Source organism: Chlamydotis macqueenii, chromosome 1, assembly GCF_036417535.1.
Source record: "Chlamydotis macqueenii isolate bChlMac1 chromosome 1, bChlMac1.mat, whole genome shotgun sequence".
NCBI lineage: Eukaryota > Metazoa > Chordata > Aves > Otidiformes > Otididae > Chlamydotis > Chlamydotis macqueenii.
The window spans coordinates 6916402-6941385 of record NC_141556.1 but is presented as its reverse complement, the minus strand read 5'-3'; the positions used below and the strand labels follow the sequence as shown (position 1 = coordinate 6941385).

The 24984-nt window shown below is 41.5% G+C and overlaps 1 protein-coding gene and 1 long non-coding RNA gene across 2 annotated transcripts; one reads left to right on the top strand and one right to left on the bottom strand.

Moving 5' to 3' along the window:
- Nucleotides 1-621: 621 nt before the first annotated feature.
- On the bottom strand, nucleotides 622-7048 carry ECHDC3 (enoyl-CoA hydratase domain containing 3). Its single transcript, XM_086745003.1, has 5 exons — nucleotides 6843-7048; nucleotides 6593-6714; nucleotides 4248-4345; nucleotides 2670-2870; nucleotides 622-1120 (listed from the first exon to the last, which is right to left on the bottom strand). Exons 1-5 carry the CDS (start codon nucleotides 6971-6973, stop codon nucleotides 791-793), a joined length of 882 nt encoding a protein of 293 aa, XP_086601129.1. The 5' UTR covers nucleotides 6974-7048; the 3' UTR covers nucleotides 622-790.
- Nucleotides 7023-22913, top strand: LOC147601964 (uncharacterized). The gene is made up of 4 exons (XR_015258161.1): nucleotides 7023-7282; nucleotides 10314-10364; nucleotides 14957-15065; nucleotides 19805-22913. It is a non-coding gene; the product is annotated as an uncharacterized LOC147601964 (long non-coding RNA).
- The last annotated feature ends 2071 nt before the right edge of the window (nucleotides 22914-24984 follow it).

Here is a 24984-nt window from a genome sequence, read left to right as displayed (position 1 = left end):
TAAACCCATGGCTGAACTGCTCCAGTGTCGGTAAAAGCCCAGCTTTGAGCACAATGATGGACTTTCCAACTAACACATCTAAGATTCTGTGATAAACTGAAGATACACGCCTGAAAATTATGGCTGGGTGAAAACACCACCATGTGAGAATCTCCGCTGAAGCCCACAGGCAGTGGCCTTTGCAGTGTGCCCTTTGTGAAACTAAACACCCCCGAGCCATGCTCAGCCTTGCTGGAGTCAAGAGCAAAGTTCTCTAGAGCTGGAATAAGTGCTTGAACTGATGGTGGAAAAACAGGATTTGCTGAGGGAGACAAACTAATAATACACACAGTGCATAAGCAGACATTGTCCTAAGGAGCAGTAGGCTATTGTTACAGGCTTTTGTACTGGAATCCATTATGATGTACTACCGTCATCTCTGGAGTGTGTCCAGGACCCTTAATTCTCTACTAAAAACAACAAATGGAAATTCTCTTCCAGAACTAGGGGACAGGTACTGAACAGGGTGATCTGAGCTCTCTCCCAGTCGCTGGGAATAACCTGGGATACATTAAACTGATTTTTGCGGCACTGAGTTCCTTCTAAAACCATAGATTAAATTAATTGCCCCCCAAAAACCCATTTGGTTTGATTTTTCTTAACATTTATTCTATACTTAGAATAAATTTATTGTGTCTTTGGCATATGTAAGAAGAGAAATTTAACTTTCAGTAAGAACAAAAATATAGTTCCCAAAGGCAATTGCGTGAAGAATCATAAAGCACAGATAAGGTTAGCTTTGAAACAGGATTCATTTCTTCTCATCCTGAGAGTGTGACCAGACAGGCTTACGTTTCTGAATAAAGGCTTCAATCCCTTCCTGCCCATCTCTCAAAGTCAAATTGTCTACCATGACCTGAGTAGTTATTTTGTAAGCAGAATCGAGGTCCTGTGTCATCTGTCTGTAAAAGGTGGCTTTCCCTAATGCCAGGATGGATTTGCTGCTTTCGCATATCTTGCGAGAGATTTTCATTGTCTCTTCTTCCAGCTTCTCTTCGGGTACCACCTTGCTGACGAGCCCGTGCATTAATGCTTCTTGGGCAGAAAGAGGTTCACCCGTAAAAAGCATCTCTAATGCCACCTGAACAAGAAAAAAAAATTGTATTAAGTCAATTCAATGGCCTTATTGGTTTGGTTTGTTTGGGGAATTTCAGCTTCCTCCTTAATAGACAAGTTACTCTTTTGACAAATGTAATATTTAAACAATTTGGCCTCTTAAACTGCCAAAGAAGTGTTAAGAGGTTTCAGCAAAGAGAAGGACTGGGTCTAAAGTTGGCCTTTTTTCAAACCTGCCCACTGATTGCAGTTGTCCTAGGCTGGCACCTCTGGGTTTCTTTTCAATGGCCCAGAATCTCTAGCGATTGCAGCATGAATTGAGATGCGGATCGTCCAGAATGTCAAATGACTGAACTCGGTATTTTAAGCTGGGTCTATAATGATAAATAAAGACTTACTATGCCAATGTGTAGTTTTTGAAAATACCTGCCTTACTTTTAAGTTTGGTCAGGACGTTTTAAAATATGTCCTTCTTATAGCCACATCTGTTTCAATTTCCTACGGCTTCCAGCATCTTGTACCTGAGGTTTTCAATTTTAAAAATCCCCCAAACACTCAGTGACTTTTCAATGTTATAAATCAATACGAATTTATTTGCATGACTCCTGATGCAATTGACTGATGCCCTGAATCATAAGTGGTGATTATCCTCATTAGTAGCTTTGCTTAGTAGATAAAAAAAATGGAAACTTTTCATTTGATAAAAGGTAAAATCAGTCATCCTGAGAACTGTAGAGAATGTTCCTGCTATTTTGAAAAGTGGCACAGGGAAAAATATATCCACATATTTTAAAAAGGTAATAATAAATCCCAGAAATGCTAATTCAGAAGCAGTTATAACTGTGCACTCTAGCACTCTTGAAAAAAAAAAAGACCACAGACAGGCTATATTTGAACATGATGGCCTTATAGTTAAGAAATTTAAAGCTGAAGCTTTTATCCAGCAGTTAGACTTTTGCAGTTAAGTCCTTGCATCTCAGCAGAGCCCTGCTGGGCTTGGAGAGTCTGTCCACACAAATCCAACTGAAGAAGAACTTTAAATTTATTTTCTCAGTTATGGAAGCTTTACAGATTTACTATTGTTTATGCAGTGAGAGATGTGTAGACACAATCAGTAGGAAATAAAGCAAGAAGAAAGTACAGGAGGGTTTTAGATGCTATTTAAAGCATCTTGATCTATACCCAGGCAGATCATGCTGGCAGTGAAATGTCACTGCCTGGCAAGAATTGATACCTCAGTGGGACTGATATTCTGAACTTGCAGGGGTTTCCTCATCAGGGGAGAACATCATCGTCTAAAGCACAGGGCTGTCTGTAGGAAAGGAGAGGGATTGCTCAGCTGGTGCGCTGCTGGTATGAGTTCATGCTGGTTGGAATCGCATCAGAAGGAAGCTGATTTCCCTAAACACAGTTCATCCCTTTTCTATTTTTCCCAGCCCAAAGAGTTATGAAGATGTCTTTTGCAATGAAGTATTTTGAATGCTGTACTGCAGGACAATAAGGTTTAGGCAATGGGACTAAAACCCCGAATGTGGGAACCTGCTTCTTGCAAAATTACTGGGAAGGAAGCCTACCTTTCTTGGAAGAGATCTGCCCAAGGCCACAGCTGGTGTGGAGCAAAACAGTCCAATGTTTACTCCAGGAGTAGCAAATTGAGATTTCTCACTTGCCACTGCGATGTCACAGCTAGCCACAAGCTGACAGCCTGCTGCTGTAGCCAAGCCATTTACTTTGGCAATCACTGGTACTGGAAGTTTCTGGATTAAAGTCATAACCTGCATGCACAAAAGAAAGCGGTCATTTAGCCCCTGGCATTTAAGCAGTGGCTGTTCTAAAACTTGCAGTTGCTTCACACACCTGATGTGTGCATTGCTCAGCTTTATTAATTGGAGTTTAGTAAAAGATGTAAGTTCTCTGCAAAACCTGTTTTAATGCACAAGACCACTGCTTTTCCATTAGTAAACAGTTCTGTTTATGTAGCATGAGGTGGACCTGCTAGCTCCAGTGGAAATGGAAAACGCGAGAATGAAAGGCAGATACACTTGTGATCAGATCTGCGTGGAGCCTGGGTGCCTCTGCACTGCAGGTCTAGTGTTCCGGCATGTGGGAACATGTGTGTCTGAGACACACCATCCCTACCTTCATGTGCCTCAAAATGGAAAGCTGACAATAAAAGTCTCTGTTTCAAGAAATTAAACCAGCCTCTTGCTGGTTTCTGCATGATCTCAAGCCTGGGTTGATCTCACCCAAACACAATCACTGGGACGTCTTTCTAGGCTTACTCTGCATTCCAGGGAGAGACTTAACCTGCCAAGAAACAATTTTTCCTGCTTGCATTAGATATAAGATGGGAAAACATACTCACTCCCTCATTTTCTCTCTCTTCCCCCAATAATTCTTGAATGTTGGACATCAAACTTCAGGTAGCTGATGTTAAGAAAGATTAATTTGTCTTAACTTTTCTAACTCAGGTTCCCTTTCCGTACAGTGAGAATCAACAAACTCACCTAATTTTAATGCCTGAAGACAGAAAATGCTAGTTAAATGATTAGTCATTATCTGGATAAAAAATATAGATCTTACATTAGCACAGTGTAGCAAGGTGACAAATTTTCATTTGCTACTTCAATTTCTCTAGTAAATGATGTCTAGCAAATTTTATGTTGCTTAGGTAAAATTACCTACATTCAGTTTTGAATTTGATCCATCTTTGTCTCTGTTCTTCTCTTTGTTTAAAAACAATTTTGCAGTGGATCTTGAGAAGCAGACAACGAAAGAGTAACAATACGTGTGTGTGTGCAGACAAACAACTATAGAGTACTCTTGTGGTTATAAAAATTGAAAGTCAGCTGCTTCTCCAAAAAAAACCCCAACCCCGGTACTTATGGTTTTGTATTTGAAAAGCCTCTGGAGAAGTGATATTCTCAGCTGTCTCAAACTTGTACGTGGAGAGTACTTAGTTCTTGGATACTGCACTATATAGTACTGTTAACATAATTTCAGGTATTAAAATGACAGAGCAACAAAAAGCAAGGAATGTGGAGCAACAGTCCGTGCTTTAGCTAGCAGATGAACCATGCTGTCCTCCTGAAACCAATATCATTGCTTGTTCTTAATACCAGGCAAAGGGGTGGCAGTTAAGGACAGCTTACCTCTGCACATAGTTCAAATACTTGGGAATGGTGCTTCACGTCATCTTCACTTGACAGTTCCTTTAAATCATGGCCGGAACAAAATACAGGTCCTTCAGCTGCAAAACATTTCAGGCAAAGTCAGTGTGAATTAAGTAAGAAACCGGGGGTAGCCGCACATCAGTGCCTCAGTTAAAGACACAGAGGTGTCAATGGTCAAAACTGAGGAGCTTGGGGAGGAAGTTTTACACAGAGTTTGGAAATATTGCCTTCTGGGTTTTGTAACAACTTTAAGTTGCCACAATGAAACATTTAACCACAGTAACACTCATAAACATTTTAAAAGACCTAGTTTTACTTCCATTCCAAGTTAACTCAGTTAAAAATAAGGCACTTCACACCTCTCGCCCAGTTTTTTGTAAGGATACTGTACTAAACACCCCCTTAGTAGAATGTGAACTAGTCAGCTGGAGCAAGGATGGAGTGCTCTGCTTTCACACAAACAGATACAGTTAGTTACTGTTTATTGTACCCAGCATTAATGATTAACTTTTGCTAAATAAGCATCAAGATTTTTGTGTCATGGCGTTCAAGGTCACAGTGAAAAAAAAAGAAGAAAAAAGGTTGTTCTGCTAGAGGAGAAGCAGAAGGGTTGTTGGGGCACCTTTTCCTCCACTGCTAAAACTGTCATCTAGAGAATGCCAAAAAGCATGTCCAGGGTTAAGGCAGCAAAACAGCAGGTTTCTGCAGACCTCAGCTTTGGGTTTGCTTGCCTCCAGTGGCAGCTAAGATCAAAACACCCTTTACAGGTACACTATCTTTACTAGTTTTCCTTTGTCATGAGGATATCTGCTGTAAGAACAAACCAACTCGATGCTTTTGAATCCTTCAGAACTTCTCAGGTATTTGTATGGACGTGACATTTCCAGATACAACAATGCAGACACAACCTTACCTATGCATTTGTTTCTAACTCCTTACTGTGGCACAGTCTATCCAGAAAGAACTACACAGTTAACATCAGTCAGCTCAAGGGATCAGCCATACATATCTGAAAATCATTCACATCTGCATTTGTGCCTCACTGAAGAAGGATCCACTGCAAAGTCTGTATTACAGACTCGAGAATTCCATGAGAAGTCTTTTATTTTCTTGAGATTTCTTATTTTGCATTCCATTCAGCAAGGGAATTGGAAATCAACAGGAACATGCAATTTATTTTTAAACTAAAACAAACAAAAAAAAGAAATCAAGTTTGCGAGCTCCCAGACTACTGTACTCCCAAAGAAAAAACCTGAAGTGTTTCACAAAATTTGTAACTGCTGCTTGAAATATTGAATATATATATTTAAACTCACCCCTGTGAAGTTAGCTTACTTCTATACTCATGTGTGTGTGCACAAACATACAGTATTTTTTCCTCTACATACAGAAAACTGCAACATCCTAAATTAATAAACCTGTTTCTCCAGGATGTTTGGAAGATTATCTTAAAATAGCAGGGGGAAAAAAAAAGATGGCTTAAGAACAGCTCAAGTTTCATTATCTTTAAGAACTCTACAGGTTAATACCTAAATGGAAGAAAAGTGTAATAGGCTCTGAGAGATAACGTTTTACATCTGCAGGTTATAGGTGACTGCAGTATCGGTATTACGGTCTCTCCTTCCTTGGAGAGTTTTAAAACCAGTTTTGACAATCCAGTGGCAAAGATAACGAGGCTGATCCTGGCTTAGAGCAGGGGAACACAGCACACAATTTGAAGATACCTCGTGAGCCCTGTTTACTATGATCTATACCTGCCTCCGAAGACAAGTGCCACACCAGCTCAGCTTGTTCCTGCACGGAGACCTGCATTCGGGAATGTTATTTCTTTAGCTTGATAACCATTAGAACCTGGCTTTTGTTCTGTTTTAAAGTATTCTTTACATATAGTTTTTACACCAATTAATCTACTGATTGTTTTCACAAAAGGAAAAAGCTCATTGACTCTGTAAACACACTGCACAACCTCACTGAAATACCGACATTTTGAAACGTGTTTCCTCTTAGACATGTTAACTATCAGCAAAAATATAACAAAACCCAAGTAATTTGGTAACGCCATGTTCAAAAATGAGGAATTAAGTATGTGAGAGTGGAAATTCGGGTGAGTACACAGGAACAGCAGGAGAGCAGGGTCCGAAGGGCGAAGGCAGAGGTAGCACGGCCCCAGCCAGCTGTGCGAAAAACAACACGCGAGCCCCTTCCTGTCCCATTTTCTGTAATTCTGTGAGACATTTCGGTTTAAAATCCAGATGATCCCGGTTCTTCTCTTTCCCTCGCCCCTCCCTGCCTTCTCTTCCGTCGGCCTTGAATGACGGCAGTACCTGAAATGATGATGACTCGCAGGTCTTTGCTTTTGACGTCGTGCAGCAGGTCCTCCCTGAGCGACTGCAGCATGGAGAGGGACAGGGCGTTTCTTTTCCTCGGGTTGTTCAAGATAATGTTTCTGGAAAAGCCGATAAATACAAGGAGCGTGACTACTTTAAAAAGCAACAAGCGCACCGACAGCCTCAGGGACGGGCCCGCGGCGGTGCCTCTCCTCCCCTCTCTCCCCCTTCCTCGCCCCGGCCTTACCGCACGCCCTCCGCCTGCCGCCGGACCGTCAGCTTCTCCGGCGGGGGCGGCTGCCCGGTTCCCGCCGCCGCGGCCCTGCTGAACGCCGCGGCCAGAGGCCTCCTCACCCGCCACAGCCCAGCCGCGGCCATGGCTGCCGGGCCGGCGCGGTGCGCGGCCCCCTACCGGCCCCGCTGCCTGTGGCGGGCTCAGGGCCGGGCCGCCGCCTCTGCCTGTGGCGGGCGCAGGGCCGGGCTCTCCTGGGCACGGCGGGTGGAACTCGGGGCGGGGTGGCCCGGGAGGACGGCCCCGAGTCTGCTCCCGGGGCGGGGACCGCTGCCCGGGGACGGAATCCACCGCGGCCGTCGGTTCCCTTCTCAGAGCTGATGTCCCCAAGGTGCTGGCTGCGGGACCGATGAGACCTCCCGGGACCTCCTGCGGTGGAAGACCTGGGTGGGAAGGTGGCGTCCATTAACGGGTACCGCGGGGATGTTGGAGCGGTACTAAAAATGTTGACTTTTGCTATAATTTCTTCAGATTCCTCTGAGCAATTTGCATCTAGGACCACAGGAGAAAGATTAGGACTGTGCTAAGAAAACTTTTTGGTGACACTAAGTTGAGATGGATCAACAGGGAGGACAATTGTGTTATGAGAAAGAACGTGATCACTTTGAGGCCGAGAGCAACCAGCCTGGGATGAAATTCAGTACTACAGGGTAGTACTTGGGAACTAATAAGATCATTGAATCACAGAATGGTTTGGGTTGGAAGGGACCTTAAAGATCATCTTGTTCCAAGCCCCTGCCCTGGGCAGGGACACCTTCCACCAGACCAGGTTGCTCAGAGCCCCATCCAGCTTGGCCTTGAACATTTCAAGTGTTCAAGATCATAATTTATTCAGTGGGAGCTCATCACTTAGAAATGGTTGTGGAGAAGATCTTGGGGTATCATCATTGGTTCCACAGAGTCAGTCTGTAATCTCTATGATGTGTCCAAGAAACAAAAAGATAAATGTAGTTTTAAGAGGCGATTTTAAAAGTCAAATGTGATTTTAAAATTCAAAGTATTTTAGGGACATACAGGTACATTCACAGCTCATCTTGCTCCTGGTGACGTTCAGGAAGCCAAACTAAAAGAGAGGCAGAGAGAACAGATACAGCATAGAATGGAGACTGTTACGAGGGATGAGAGGAGCGTTGTTCCTTGAGTCTAGCAAAACAAATATGAAAGGACTTATGGCTGCAGTCTCTAGAGGACAGGCATTTTGCAATCTGAGAAGGCAAAAAGCTATTTAAGATGGAGAACTATGCTGGCACTACAGCAAATGAGTACACATGGAACATCAGCAGCTCTGAGCCAGAAATGAAGGAGCAGTTACTGCCACCAGAGGAGTGAGACTGTGGAACAGCCCTGCCATAGAAGCCACATGGATAAAGTCTGGTTTAAAAAGGGAGCTCAGGAGGCTTCTAAAAGGGGTTATATGATGTCTTTGCCTAGGTTACCACAGGAATGGATCTGAGGAGGTGAGTCCCTCTCCGTCTGTGTTTCTGCTGAATCACAAAGTTCTCTTTTGCCAGCTACTGATACAATGCATAATAAATCTTTCTAGTTTGAGAGATGCAGAACTCTCTGCAGACCTCAATTACTCAAAAGAGTAATTATAGAAAATGTCACTCTGCACTATAACCTCTCACATTTCTTTCATTCTTCTGTTCTCTGTTTACTCGCAAGAGCAATGACCTCTTTCTTCACACCTGGCTCAGGCAGTCTCCTGGGAAAGAAGCAGCTGTGCAGGTGAGGCAGCCAGTGAACAATCTTACCTGCCAGGAGATGCTGACGGGCCCAAAGACCAAGCACCGCTGTTGCAGGACATGCAGGCTGCCCTGGTCATGATTCCTTGCTCTTCCTTGTCACACCCACTCGTGTATCCTTTCCTAAATGCAAGGGAAAATTATTAGTTATGGAAGTGTTTTATGGACATGCAAGTCTTCATTGTTTGTGCTCCATTTTCTGGCAGAGCAGTAGGAACCCTAAAATAAAATAGATACATTTCCAGCATATGTTCCTTGTAAATGTAAATCTGTGCTCCTGCTTCCTGATCTCCCCATTCTTGTGACTTCTTGCAAAATACTTGTACGTTCCCAAATGCATCTCTAGTTTTCATCAGTGTCTGCTGAACCTTAGCAGTTTCTTCCAACTGTAGTGGCAACTGTGGCTTTTCAGTTCTGAGTATCAGCCTCATAAAAGAACCACTTGAATTTTGTGTTTAATAATATATTTTTCTATACAAATAGTGACAGCTTAGTGTGGGATGAGCTTTCTGCTTACTGATTTTATATTGCCTACAACAATGACCCATCAGATCACTGGGCTTTGTGGCTCTATTGTAACAGAAATAGTGAGTTTATGTACATTTTAAAGTGTTGAAGGACACTGATAGGTCTGAGAGCTGGGTCTGCACTGGGCTTTCCCCACTTGCCCATTTTCATTTTCTCATGGTTGTTTGCACTTCATGGTCACTCATTGAAAAGTTCTTCCAAAATTTACTTTTAATATGTGCTATCTGTGGAGGAAAAAAAAAAAAAAGCCCATTTAGAAGAAAACAAGATCATCTTAAATAGATCACAGCAGTTTTCAAAGTCCCTGCTTGGTGTGGCAAAGGCCAGCACACAGAACACAATCAGTGTGCTAGCTCGGGGAGCGGTTCTCAGTGCCCTGCAACTCTCACGCTGGCCTTGTGAATTACAATCTTTTTTTTTTTTCTTTCACTTCACTTCACTTCACTTCACTTCACTTCACTTCACTTCACTTCACTTCACTTCACTTCACTTCACTTTCTCTGTCTTCTTGTCCTTTTTCTGTCCATCTCTGAGGAAATAATTTTTTTGGTTTTCTCAAAAAAGCTTCTTTTTATTATACTGTTTTCAGCTGCCTGGAAATTCTGTTCTTTTTCACTTTGATTGACAGCCTCATGTTTCCTTTCACACCTGCTCCCATTACAGTTTTTTTTTTTTTGGCTTCAGCTTCTCCAATGCATTAAACAGACCTGCTGTTGCCTTCTCTGAGAAAGTATTGGAAAAAAAACTTTTCCAATTTCAGCCAGCCTTCCTTTTTATAGCATTTGCTAGCAGCATTGTGGTTACAGCTGAGCTCACACTTCCAACTGGAGACAACTAGGAGCCAGGATTGCAAGTCCCAAACGGGGCTTTTCTAACTTTTAGCTTTATTGATCCTTCATATAAAATAAAAAGGCACATCATAAGAGGTATAATGCAACTTTGTCGTTAGATCATTACATACATTTTCAGGGTATCACACTGTGCTAGGAAAATATGTTTTGAGATTCAACTGTGCTTAGCTGCTACAAAGCACTCCGGGGTCCCCATTCTAATGTTGCTAGATAGCATGCACAGACAACAAAGATAGTATACAGGATGCCCTTCTTTATGAAGCACAAATATTTATTTGGGTCTTTATTTCCTTGTCTTTCAGTGAGCCCAGATGAGATATGCGTCTTGTGGGAGCACCTGCTTCACCCCAATGGTCAGTATAAACAGCAGCTCAGCCCAGGGCAAAGGCAGATGTCGTTGGGATGAGGCTGAAATGTGAACCACATACACACACAGATGTAAATGAGTAAATATATAAACAGAGGCTCTTCTACCTATTAATTGAGACGCTGTGATGAAAAATTTGGACTATTTAATGGAACGTGAGGCAGGCATATCCCCAGCTGAGTTTCATGCAAATTATTTCTCATGAAATGTTGTCATTCCCTGAGGATATTGTGACCTGATTTTCAACACTGCTGAAGACATTCAGATCCCACCGGGAGCCAGAGGGGTTCAGCACCTTTAAAACTTAAGGACTTCTTAATTCTGGTCAGGTGCATAGTAGTTCCAGGCTAACAGGGAGAGCAGGGCCCTGTTCTTATACCCATGTCAAGGAAAATAATTCATTTTCTTGCTTTGTGTATTCTGCTAGCAAATGGAGAGATTAATGCATTACTGTTTCTCTTATGTGGAACCCTCCAAGGCCACCAAAAGAAAAGATGAAAACAGATTTTGCATATTTGTTCCTTTTTAGCCAAAGGACTCCGAGCTGAGTCCTTGCACTACATGATAGGTGCTGTCCATAAAGCATTTTTTACTGTATCCTTAGACAATTAGAGTTTTCTATACTGGTGTTAAGATAGAAATAGCACAGAAACTTCAGGAAAATACTCACTTGGGCTGGGATTTTCTAAGGAGATGAAGCTAAGGCATCTTTACTCTGTCCATGCCTGGAATTCATATGACTTTGCTACCTAACCTTCTTTTGGTCCTAGCTTTGTTTTTTTTTTTTCTTTGAAAATATATTATTCTACTTCACTTTAGTCTCAGAAATATATGTCACATATCAGCATTCTCTTTAGGGAGGCTTTAATTACTAGAAGTAGTAATTAAAAATAAATTGTAGAATTAATGTATAGCAGACTATCAGAAAAGTTTAGCCTGTACTCTAAGAGAAAGTGATTTAAAAAAAAGAATTGATTATTCTGCTAAAAGAAAGGACCCGAATCCAGTTTTCACTCCATGACTGCTACTGATATTTTGTAATAACCTGTGAACCAGGCTCAAACACCTGCCACTCCAGTCAGGCTCAGATTAGGTCCTTACCTTGTAATAACGCAGCCTCCTGTAATTACATTCAGCATTCCTTCGGCAAACAAGCCAGTGTCCTGTTTGGCTTTGACATTAAACATAAAGCTCCCAGTGTCATTACTGCTGCAATTTTTTTTTGCAATTACTGCTCAGAGCTTTTTCCGTCACTGTGTGGCAGCACTGCTCCATGTATGGATGCTACTTGTTTTCCCTTCAGCTTGAGGACCAGGTGAATGATCAAAGCCCTTTTGCCACTAGACCTGTCCCTGTTCCTCTTTACTTGCTGTTTTTCTCTCCTCCCCACACTTACTTTTCATCCTTTGTTGTCCTTATTTCCTCAACGTTTTTCAAATGATTCATATTTCCCTGGTTTTAGTATTAGATTTTTCATATGTGCCTTCCAATTATAGAATCATAGAATGGTTTGGGTTGGAAGGGACCTTCAAAGATCATCTAGTCCAACCCCCTGCAAGAAGCAGGTACATCCCCGACTAGATCAGGTTGCTCAGAGTCCCGTCCAACCTGGCCTTGAACGTTTCCAGGGATTATGAGATTCTTAAGATGTGAACAATGACCAGAATTATGAAATACATGGGAGGCTATAACAGGCTTGGAAAAAAGATGGTATTCATTCCTGTCCTCAGAGTATCTAACCTTAGGTTCCCAATTCAGATACTTAATCCTGCAAGGCTCCCTGTGTGATCAATAGAGATGTGCGCTCCTCCGCGGGGCTGGTCAGAGGGTCTGAATTAGACACTTCCTCCCCGTGCCTCTCCAGGCTGCCTGCCTCTCTGTATTGATTGCGTAGGGAACTGGTCAGATGCCTCTCGCAGATGGTGTGAACATTCCCTTCACCCACACAGAAGGTACAAATGCTGATCTCAGCCCAGGGACCTTGCTGGAGGAACAGAGTACCAGAATTCTCAGCCTGATGATCCTCTGACTTCCAGATGTCAGTGTCTCTCTGCTGTGGTTACAGCTAAAAACATTGCTGTGGCAGACGAGGTAAATTGTAGCTGCTGTTTGGGGCCAAGAGCAAAAATTTGCCTAAAAGCTCTCTGTACTTGGGAACAGCCACTGGCTTTGCTCCAAGCCGTGTCTGCAAACGACAATTCTCACCACAAAATTACACCCTCTACCCACCTTGTCCCTGCCTCTGCTAGTAACTTCTTTTCCATAGCAAAATATGTTGAATTTTCTGGACTCTTCCGGTTCACCCGCTTCCTGCCCTTTGGCCAATTTTCACCTCATTTCATTTTCTATGATTTATTTTCTTTTCACCCCAGAACAACCACCAGAGGCATATTATTAGAACTGGGGAAAATATTAATTTCTTTTCAATTAAATAGGATTTTTATCCAATAAGAACACCAACATCTTACAAATGAGCGTGAGTTTTATAGGGAAGTAGGAGAATGACAGAATCCTACTACTTAATGGAACTGAAGCCAGAGGCACGTCAATACCAGGCCGGGGAGAGAGGAGAAGGATGCTTTCAAGTGTCCTCACGTGAAACAGTTATTGCAAGGAGCTTGATCCAGAACGCCATTCATTAATGGGTTGTCAGTGACTTTCATATCTTAATGTATAGATCTTACCTTACCTTATCTTACATTTTCTCTCCCCTGGGCTGTCTCGAATGTGGCAGCCATGAGGCAGGACAAGGAATCACCGGCGAAGCTGCTAACTACTCCTTTGTATTTTCTTCCCTCGTATGGGAAGGAATGCCAGGTAGGAGTTGGGGCTCAGACCATAAGCCAGCTGGCCCCAGTGCTCTCACTGCACCGTTTTATCTTATCAAGGCCACACATGTTGAATTTGCAGTGCGTTGGCACTAAGGAAGAGGCGATGGCCTGATTCAACACAGCTGTCCGATACCGTGGAGAAACATCCTGTAGCTCTCTGTGTCAAAGTGCTCGTCGTTCCTGTTTCCAGGCAGAGGAAGCATTAATACATAATAAGCAAAGAAAATTATTCTGTATTTAGGGAATACTAACCCACAAATTAAAAGGGACATTTTATAATAAATTATTATTTTAGTTTTGAAGGAGAAATAAAATGTTCAGGGAATTATGTCTGCCAGTCACCCAGATCTGCCAAGGAAGCTGGAAGAGAAGAGATGTTAAAAGTTGCAGGAAAATTTTTGCTGAGGAGAATAAAAAGACAGAAATGAATGCTTACTATGAGGAAAAGGCTGCAGCACAAGTTCAGTGATCATCTGTCTCGTGTGACCTACTGGCCAATTAATCGGCATGCGTGTGCCAACCGATACGCACTGCTCGGAGCCAGACCCAGCCTTACCTCTCACCCCACGAGGAGTGCCAGGCTGTGGAAAGAAGCTGGGACACTGTGTGTTTGTGCACGTGCCAAACAGGGACACTGTGAGAGAGGAGATGTTATATAAGGGGACCTTTGGGTTACTGTGACAGCGCATGTCTGAATTAAAATTCGTAGAAAACAGCCTTTACTAGTTCTGTATTTGAAGAAATAACTCACGCTGCTACGTCCCTGTGTCGCCTACCCTCTCACTCCCCCGCCATACCTCCGGTCCTCCCAATCATCCTGTCCATTAATTGAGCAAGACGTGCTATGGTGTGAAGAGTGCAGGTTGTTGGAAGGTGAGACACAACAGATGATTGCCCAGTGACCTCTGCAGCTTTTCTTTTATCAGAAGCGATAATTTGGGTCTCAAGTCTCTCTCTGTCTGTAAGTGTTCTTAAGAGAGGTGGATACTTAAGATCACTGAGAACCTCAAACTGCTGTCACATGTAGCTGGAGACAAAGAGTATGGTCATATTTCCAAAGGAAACCAGGCTGAAATGGACGATAATGTTAATCTCCTCCATTTAAAATTACACTGTTGTTTTCAGGAAGAATAGCCCCCTGCACAACAGCAACACTACCGCAAGCTACAGATTTTCATCGCTATGTAACTGTTTTAGTGAGAGCTGAGCTGATCGGTACTGGAAAGATTTTTAATATAGCAGTGGGTTTATCAATTATCAATGAACATTTTAATGAACTAATCACATTAGTGACTTTTTAGAGTTCCACTTAAACAGCCAACTGATCAGTTTATATTTGGTTTTACTTTCATTTTTTCATTCCCACTTGTATGAGAAACTTGTGCTTGGGCTTCACAAAACAGCAGGAGAGATGTGTGCACACCAATTTCCCCCTCTCTTCTCATCAGAGGCAAGGAAAGCAAATGCTTCCCCAATTTACATCCTATTTAATTCCACTGACATTAATTTACTTAAATCTGAGTACATTATTTGTCCAAGTAGATCTGTACAGTATGCAAAATATGAGAGTTTGGCTAGATCTCTTTAAAATAATACAGTTTAATATATAACTTATTTTAAAACACGGCTATCTGCATTTCTCTTTCATCAGTATATATGTTCTTACTTCTGGAGGAGGCCAAAAAAAGACCATTTTTAGCTAGTAATTTATTTAAATTCCACTTTAAAAAATTTATTCTTGTTTCAGGAGTACCTTTTGTGCTTGGTATGTTCAGCTCTAGGAACTTGGGCACCTCAACCGATATTCTCAGCAGGAATCTTCAGGGAGAGGAACAGCATATCTTTGGACATCTGAGGTAAATTAAATACGATCATATGAATACGAAAATATGAATTGTGGCTGTGAAGTTTTTCAAGTTCTTCATGTTTTCAGATTTGGTTGTTGATAGCAGCATGACGTTTTCATTTGAATTGCTGAGGATGTCAGAGTGTCTGACTTTGAATCTCGGTCCTGCTGGAAGTTGATAGCTGGATTCTTACGGACTTCACTGGCACCAGGTTTCCATCTGCAGGCTTTCTGGACCTGGCACAGCAATTCTCAAGTACTGACATGAGTGGCAACTCACGATGGTTCACAAAGACTTACTTTCAGCTTTTGGATATGTGGTGCTAGTAATGTCTGTGCAGTGTCAGAGCCACAACAGTACAAAATGGAATTCAGACAGCACCTTGGCTCTCCGGCGCTCCCAAAATGGCAGAGCAGCGCAAGTACATAATTGCACAGCTTTTTGATAGTAGAAGACCAACTACTTTTCTTCAGTGCACATTAACATTTATCAGTTGTCGAGGTCTGGATCAATCTATAGAAGTGAAATTACAGGGACATTGGGAAGGTAAATCACCTTTATTACATGAGTGCCTAAGGCTGAGAAAGTATGAGGCTCCTCCCCACAAGACACTGTGTTCCCTGCTCCAAAAACTCTGAGAGCTGGAGAAAAGCAGCCTAATGTATATGTAAAAGTGAAGGTTGCAATTTGATAGCAAGCATGTATGTTATGTAGTATTTTGGTGAGGTAAGACTAGCTATGAAATACAAGTGGGAAGAAAAGAGAAAGGAGAACAGAAACTGAAAAGAGGATTGTTGGAGTAACAGTAACAGGAGTGGAATGAAGCTGATGTAAAGAAATTTTGAGCACAGGAGCTGGAACAACCAGCCAGTGAACGTGAGTGAAAGTTTAGCCAGAACTGCAGAATGGCTCTGGGGGTGGCTGTCACTCCTGCCTCGACACCTGCTCTGATGGCTTGCTTTTTCCCCATCTGAGACCTGCTTCCCCCAGAAACGGGGACTGCTGTCATTTTAGATGTGAGCCAGAACATCTGTAGTTTATTATCTTCTTCTGAACTTCCTTTTAAAGCAGATTTCAGGAGTGAAACACATAGCGTACATGGAGGGTCATCTGCAGTAATGTGTTGAAAATATTGGCCCGGATCTTCAAATTTAGGAGCTAAATCTAGGTATACACAAGCTAAATTGGAGCAACTTTAATGCTGGTTTAAAATTAAATCTTGCTGCTCACAGCCTCATTGATCATGTGACATAGAGATGTTTTGATGCCCCCTTGTTTCTTCACTACATCAGCTCTAGACCACCTCAGGATTCATTCTCTCCTGAGGGAGCTCTCCGGTAACACACTGAGCTGTCTGTTTGTGTCTTCCATCTGCTCCTATCTGCCAGAGCAGGGATTACAATTTGTCTCGAGGAATCCCTATTTTCTTTTCATAGCTTCACACTGACTCCCCATGGGAAGGGGTTCAGGTATGAGGAATGTTGCAGGCTGTGAACTATATCCTGCTCAGCTGTATACCTACAGCTTCCACTCATTGCTTAAAAAAGACTGACATGCATCCAAGAGGATAATTTGGTCCTCTGCCTGTTACTAGACCTGCATAACTTGATATTGCTCGGAAATAGTTTTCTGGCTTTTGGAAGCCTGTTATTATCATTAGGAGATTCTGTTACTCTTTGTAGGAAGAGGTAGGCTTTTGATGAAGAATAATTCTCCTCTCCATATCCTCAAGCCTACTATTCCCCTTCCAGTTATGTCCAAACATGATGGCTGGGACAAAGGGGCCAATCTCCTTTCTTTGTATGGACAGGTTATTTGTAGCTGCATTCTGTCCAAGATTCTGAATAAAACAAAAAGTGTGGGGGTTTTTTGACCTATTTTTTTGATCCAAACAATTCCTGTCCCCAAAAAGGAAATAAACCAATGTCCAATTCTGCAAAGAAAACACTAAAGAACAAGATATCATTTTAATACATTTTTAAAAAGGTATACTTACTTAGAAACTTCAAGTACAGCTGATCCAGCTGGGGATAGGAGAATGCAGTGAATGAGCCCATCTCAGTGTCCCTTGCAGTCATGTTTTCTATGACAATATGATTGGGAAGAGGATAATTATCAGCAATATCCAGTGTGAACACAGGAGCAGATTTGGAGTGCTGCCTGATTAGAAGGTGTTTGTCTAACACTCATCATCATTGTACGAGAATGCTTTAATTAGCATTGAAAACATTTAGTTACATAGACCATCTCTGGCAAAAATAGATTGTGCCTGACGTTTTTCACACTGTATTAAATGCAAAGTATTTAGATCTGTATGGGCAGACAATGTCATCACCTGAAACCACTAAAACCTATAAATACTTGATTTTCATTTGCAACAGAAATGCCAAGAATTCTTAAGATTGTTAATGTATCACCATTGATTTTGGTGTGAAAGTATCAACCAGACAGCAGATTTCAATGCCAGGTAAACATTTTCTTGTCAGTAAGGATTAATGATCACAAAGAATGTTTTATGTACTAAAAAATAGATAATCAGCTTGTAATCATGAAGAGGACAAATGATCCTGATCTATTTCTACACAGGCAGATCCTGTTCTGGCATCTGAACAGCTGAGTAGGAGGTATGTATATATTTAAAGACAAGACACCACACATACAGAGCAGATTCCTGTTTGGTTCTTATACTGGTTTATATTCAGTTCTCAATGCACTTCAGATTATATTTTCCAAACCGTTTACTTCTCTCCATTTAGTTCATCAAAGTTATTCAAATCTGGATTTAAACCTGTGTTTCTACAAAGTTGACTGGAAGCAGATTCATTTACCTAATGTAAAGGTTAGACTCAGCACACAGATTAAGACACCTAAATTTAGGTGTCTGCACGTAGGTGCTTACATGTGAGCTAGCTGTCGTAGCTCCCGTGGTGGTCAGAGGAGGCACCTATGGTTGGTTAGCTTGACAGCCCTCAAGATTCATTGACTATTGATCAGATAGTACCTGTAAAGGCAGCTTAGACACCTAACTGGCATCTTGAAGACATGTATTGTTAGGTGTCTCAAACTGCAAACTGAACCTGATCTCAGGTATTTATAAAATCTAAAGCTGAGCAAGTACTTACTGAGTAACTTCCCAGTTTAATCAATGAAGAGCTGGTCAGTGGAGCTTAGGGTGTGATTAATCCAATCAGCTATAAGTGTTTGTTCTATAATGAGCTGAATAACGCCCTAAACTCCTTTGATTAGCCCTCCAGCAACCAGAATGGGAGCCTAGACACCCAGTTTACATACAGGCACATATACTGCAGACACTTCAAGTTAAGTGAGATCAATCCTGCCCTAGGTGGCTACTAGATGAGGAGATCCTCTCATCTGCCTTCTTGCATGAAACAGGCTGTAGAACTGGGTTCAGCAGTCTCTGGACAGGCAGTCTCACAAAAAAGGGTGGTTAGATACACTTGTGACCCCACTCACCCGTGGCTTGCCCAGAGACTCTGCATATACCACGTTTCCTAGCTCCTCCACAAAGTCTAGGCAAGGAGAAAAATATTCCTTTTAGGCACAATAAAGGTGAGGGGTCATCAATGATTCCTTCTTCCCATGGGAAAGACTTGGGGGTGACTGATGCAGGACACAATATGATTACACTTTGTTATTTCAATGCAGATGTTCCAGAAGAAAATTATCAATAAAAGGCTGATGCAGCTTGTGTGACAGTTTTTCATGCTTGTATGGAAAGTCTGGGATGTGTTTTAAGTGACAAATTGCGTGTCATTTAATTAACTGATACAGTGGATACATTGGCCCTGCTAGAGTATTACCAAACTCCCTGTACAAACTCATTTTAGCTGAGAGACAGCATGAACTTACTCCATTTTATGCATTTTCCCAAATGCAGATTTCACCCTTTATGTTAACTGAAGTGGAAGCAGCACCTTTTCCGTCACCTCCCCTGCTTCTAATTAAAATTCAATTATAGGTCAAATCCTTGGCTGGAAAGAGTGTATACAGACCAGGATCTGCCTTGTATAGAAAAGTTACAAAAACAGGATGTGTTTTATTTGACTGGAGTGAACTTAATGTCAGGGGTCATTTTCATTTAAGACATGTTTTTTTTTTCTCATGGTTTTCAAATGTATTTTGCTTCCTAAATTACAGCAAAAATAAATGCATTTTTTTCTCTCAGCATTTTTTTCTTAAGGATCTCAAGGCACTTTACTGGCAGTAATTTGCTAAATCTTGCACTCTCCCTATATAGTGAATACATCACTGCTTGCCTTATCTGCTTTCTCAGCTTTCAGGCTTATGTCCCTACAGTGGGAGGGAAGACCCTGTGTGCTTTCCAATCTATAATTATTAAGAAGATAGAAACACCATATACTTTTATGTACAACTTATTTTTACGTTGCTTGTGTTTTTCTTCATTTGTCTTCCCAAACGGAAAGCCTGGTAATGGGTACCTCCTCTATTTCACTGGCATGCTATACTTTTCCCTTCTTTTTAACTGCTCCCCAGTGAGTCCCCGGTTTGCCCTGTTCCATTCATTCCCTCTGGAAGGGTTTTCAAGTTTTGAAAGTTCACTTCAGGAAGATTTAATAGAACTTAAGGAAAATAATATAATCTTGCTTTAAAACACTTCCTTCCTCTGTTTTGCTGATGAATTACAACAATTCACAATACCATCTGGCCAGCAACTGGTACAGGACTTATTTCATTGTTTTAAATGTATTTGTTTCTTTTGGTTGTAGAGCACATAACATGAGGATTCCCTAGCTGCTGCTCTGTGATCAGACACACCCAGACTATAACATGAGCTGAAGATGTGCCCAAATGTTTGGAATTGGGCTAGAAATAGCTTTGGCCAATGATCTGTGAATTAGTGAATTAGAATGGGAGTCCTGTGGTGGAGGGCAAAATGCAGGTCTGAATTTTGCAGCTTGATCCATTTTCTAAAATCAGAGAAAAATCTGAAGAGAAATCCAACCTTCTCCCTCTTAAGAAGACTTTGCAGAAACTTCTTAAGCTTACAGGTTGAATTCAAAATGAGAAAGGAACCTGTTTTATGAATCCAGTTTTGATGTAACTCAGGATAACGGAAACATAGCTGGACAAAAAGTTTTCATGAGCTTTCTCCAGTTTTGAGAAATCTCACAGAACAGTTTGGGAAGTTGGGTGGTGTCCTAGACCCAAGTCTAGGAAGGAGAGCCTCCATTCCAAAACCCAAGTGACAAACGGAGCATAGTCCAGTTCTGAATTTGATCATGAATGGATTGAGAGCGTTGGTGGTGGTGTGGAGAGGAAGTACTGCACCTGAGCCTCTCACCAGGCCATTGGAAGCACTTAATGCATGCGGTGAGTGAGACTACAGAGCTTTGCAGGTCCTCCCTCCAAGCAGATTTGGAGCATACGTGAGTACCAGACTTTTAATACACAATTTGAGGCCTGATTCAGTGTAGATCCCAAGGTGATGCAATTTCAGTGAAACTACCTCTCCTTATCCTACAGCCAGAGTTAATTTAATTCACCTGTGTGTTTTGAAAACACTGTCAAAATGAAGAATTTTTCAAAACAGTCTCCAGTGAGAGACTGGCTGTCCTTACAGCCCTTACTGTAACATGAATGCTATGGTGTAAATGTACAGACCACGTAGCAACAGAGATCTACTGTCTGTCCCGTGAACAGTGTCAGTGCTGCCCCAGCCACAACCCTGCTGACCAATCTCATGTTTGGTGTTGATTTTTTGACACAGATCTCTCGACCACCAGCTTTTTCATATAAGCTGTGGCTGGATAATAAGAGGCAAAGGCTAGCTTCACATTAATGACATAAAGGGTAAAGTTCTTATAATTTATTTTTAGTTCACCAAACCATTCTAGTCCTCAGATTTAGACTCTTTAAAGCAAACGTTGCCATTTACCCAACACGATATTTTCTCACATGTTGCCTTATTTACACATGCTCACAGAATTTCCGTGTGAATTATAGCACATTGTAAAGCTGTGTTGTATTCTTTTAATTTTTACACTGAAGGATTTAAAATGGAAACTAACATAATTAGATTACATGTAATCTCTTCCCATTTTGATCCTATTCTCAAGAGTGTTTGCAAAGAAGCTTACTTGAGTCTTAAATGCACAACTTTAAATCGTGCTGACGGTGATGAATAAGAGAAGTACACTCTTAGGAAAACATACTCATGTGCAGGACAGAGCCTCATGACTTTATCAAGTGAAATCGGTATCTCCACTGGCAGTGTCCGCTTTAAAATCCTCGGCACACAATTTTTTAAACTTCTGCACAAAACCTGTAACAAGTTGATTCAGAGCCTTTCCTTATCCATTTCTCTCCTGAATCAACACAAACCCTTATTAATACCTGCTCGTAACGGGATTTCCAAAGAGATGGTATTGTATCTATTAAGGTGTCAGCCTTTGAGATAAATTGCAGTTTAGAAGCATTTTCAAAGAGCCATCACCTTCCTGGTAGTATATTAAAAGAGATTATGCGTTGCCAGAGACAGCAAGCCTTGTCAGGTCAGGGCAAAACAACATTTTAAGCCGATTGGCTCATATATCTCAAGGTATGTGTGTCCTTGCACAAATTCACTTTCCCCTGAACCCAGTATTTAAGAAAATCCACCTTTCATGATGTTGATCGATCTGAAGTGTGGTCAGATTGAATCCTGCTTATTATTTTGAGGTTAGGGAAGGAGAAAAAACTCCAGATGTGATAGTAAATTACTGGATTATATGGAAACTTTGAGGAAAAAAAAGCCTGTTATTTGGTGGTTGGTGCCTTGTTCAGAAAGCTCTTCTTTCCATGTAAGTTTTGTGACAGGATAAAGCATGTTTACACTCCAGAGGTATTTGCCAAATGTTTGGGAAGCTCCATACTGCTTTATAGCCTAAAGCTGGCTTTGTTTGCCAAAGGTGAGGAGTGCCTTTATTAATAATGGCAGCTGTCTACGGGGTGCCCTGGCTTCCTTACAGGATAAAAACTGGTTCCTAGTAAGACCTGGTGTAAACACCAGCCTCAGCAGTATCTGTGAGCTCATCTTCTCCATCAGCTAGGAATGCGAGTTACCCAACGATGCCCGTATTTGGGCAGTCTTACTGCCAGTTGTGCGACGGCCCTACCGTGGGAAATGAACTCAGTTGCTTACTGGTGAGAAACAGCTTGAGAGAGCGTGGCCACCCTCTAGTTGGCTTGTTTCACTCTATGGTTGCCATATGGGCTTGGTTAGGGAAGAGATAAATGGATAGGACTTCCATTTTCCTGGCAAGCTATTTCTACAGTTAAAGCTTTATAGGAAACCTTCACGCTGCTTTACCCTGAACAGGAGGCTGACCGAACACAGATGGCTCAAGGCAGAGGAGGAAGCATGTGCTTTAAAGCCCAACTTGCGCCCCCCATTTCGTGTTGTGCTATATAAATTCTACATGAAGTAGAGCTGGGAAAAGACTCTAAATACCACACTGTTGGGAAAAAAAAAATTATTTTGATCTTCCACAAGGAGCTTTACCTGAACGAACTGAATATATTTGTTCTCCATCAGTCATTTACACTTCTCTGTCTGCTTGTTTCAGCAGCAAATGGAAAAGGTCATAAAGATTTAACTTTTGCACTACATTAGACAAGAAATTACACCTTTTGCAGGATACACTATTATAGCACAGAGCATCTACACATTTTATTATAGGCTCCCGTTTTCATTTGCTTGCAACTTCATAAAAATGTATCCCTTTGAGGTTTTCAAATTTGTTGGTATCTAAGAAATGATTCTATTTCTGTTATTGAGTTATTTCTGACATTCTGGTGCTTATGGGTGAGTGATAATAAACTTTACTCTAATAGTGACTGTGCTGTGAAAACTGACTCTTTAAAATACTGTCATGAGATTCCAGGTTCCTTGTCTTACTGTAACTCTACATCAGATCTTCAGAGTTTACAAAAACATATCTTCCAACTACTGTACTGGAAAACCACACTAAGGCACACAGAAGATGAAGTCAATGTTTTGTTTTGTTGTGCATCATTGCCAATAAGACTTAATCCTGTGTCTTCTTATCTGTTCCTTTTCTTTCTCTGTTCTATGCCCTACGTTTCCTTGATTTGAAAGCTGTATGATCTGATTATTGCTCTTCCCTCAAATCCCTTCTCTTCCTGCTGTGGGAGCAGGATCAAGTCTGGTTAACAAGATTCTAAAATTTTTGTTCCGGAAAAAAATTTCATGTTTCAAACACATCATATGCTTTCAGTTTTGATCCAGCCACACATGCCTTCTTCAGTCAGACTTTCTAACTTTCGCACTTTCCATGCATAACCATCTTTTGTCATTTATCTAATCAATGCAGAAAGGGATCTCCAGGAAGTTACATGTCATAGGACATACAGCTAAGTGACACATTTTTGGTGTCACTTTGTATTAAGAAGACATTTTTTTTAGTTGTGTGTACCATATTAGTGTATTAAACTTTGTTCTATGTGTACTTTTTATAGATAAAATAATATTGAAAGCTAAATCAACATTTAAAAGAAATGAGATAATATTGAAGTAACGGAAGGAATAAGACAGGAGGTGAATGGAAAAAAGGCAAGGAAATGCTAGAGGAGACAGAAAATTTGGGAAAAAAGGAAGGAGATAAAGAAAATCTATCTTGACAAACAGAGGGGACAGAAATAGCCCTTTTAATCAGGCAGCGACAGCAAACACTGCATACATTCAAATCAGATTCCCACGACAGGAGCCACCAAAAGCAGGAAGAGAGGCCTGAATCAGTGAAACCTGAACCTCGGCAAACCAAGGGAGCCTGTAGACAATGGTACTGAGTGAGGACAAGCGAACAATCAGAACTGAAAGGAAGAGAAAACAGTCTTTTAGGCAGCCAGAAAAATTACATCAGCAGTCAATAATGAAGCAAAGGGCAAATCCTCCTACTTGGAGTCCCACTCCCATCCCTGCTTTTAATACATCCCTTCCTCAATACAATGCAGAGTTTCAATATACGATGGTGGGCTGATGCTGCCACGCGTGTACAGGCAACCTCTGCCTAAATCATCTGCTCTGTGGAAATGGCTGACGCTAAGCTCCTGGAAATGTCTATGACATGATCAAGCAAGTGACAGACTGAAAATAGCACCTGAACCACAGTCACCCACAACTTTCATTTTGGGAAAAATAAACAAAAGCAAAACCAGCAGGTGGTATAGCAGCTGAGTACATTTAATCTTATAAAATATTGATGTACTTCATGATACTGGAAAGAATAGCCATCTGCCACCTATTGTTCATAGTCCTGTAAACACTTCATATCAAATCAGACACTTTGAGTGATATCCTTTGTAATGATCAAAGTAGGTTTTAAAAGTGACAAGCCTCAAAGGTTGAACAGGCAACTGTTTGAATTTAAGACTAATAGACAGGCTTGTATTTGTTCAGATACCTGCAGGATCTTCTGAGCCACTGACTCTCAGGGTACATGCCTGTGCATAAATAGTTTATATTTTGAGTGACATGGAAAAAAAAAAAAATCCAACATTAGCTCATGTGCCTTAAAAACGATGTGCAAGCGAAGTGGAAATGCCATATGCCACAGAAAATTCGCTGAAATCCTACACACCACAGAAGCTAAGCCAAACCTATAGCACAAACACAATTTGAAAAGGAACAGTCCAAAACCAGTATTAAAAATTATTTTAGAAAAACAAACTTCAACTAACTGCTGTCTTTGCAGTTCACAGAATGCGTAATTTTGTAACGTCAAGGTCAAGCTCTTCAGGGCTGCAGTTGTGTCCTTATGTGAATTATACGTTCAGTGCAGTGGGCTGCCTTAGGGATAGGCCGCCACAGCTGAGAGCTCCAGGGATTACAGCTCTATCAATGACTTGTTGAGGCAGCTGATGGCAAAAGACACCAGTATGCACACAG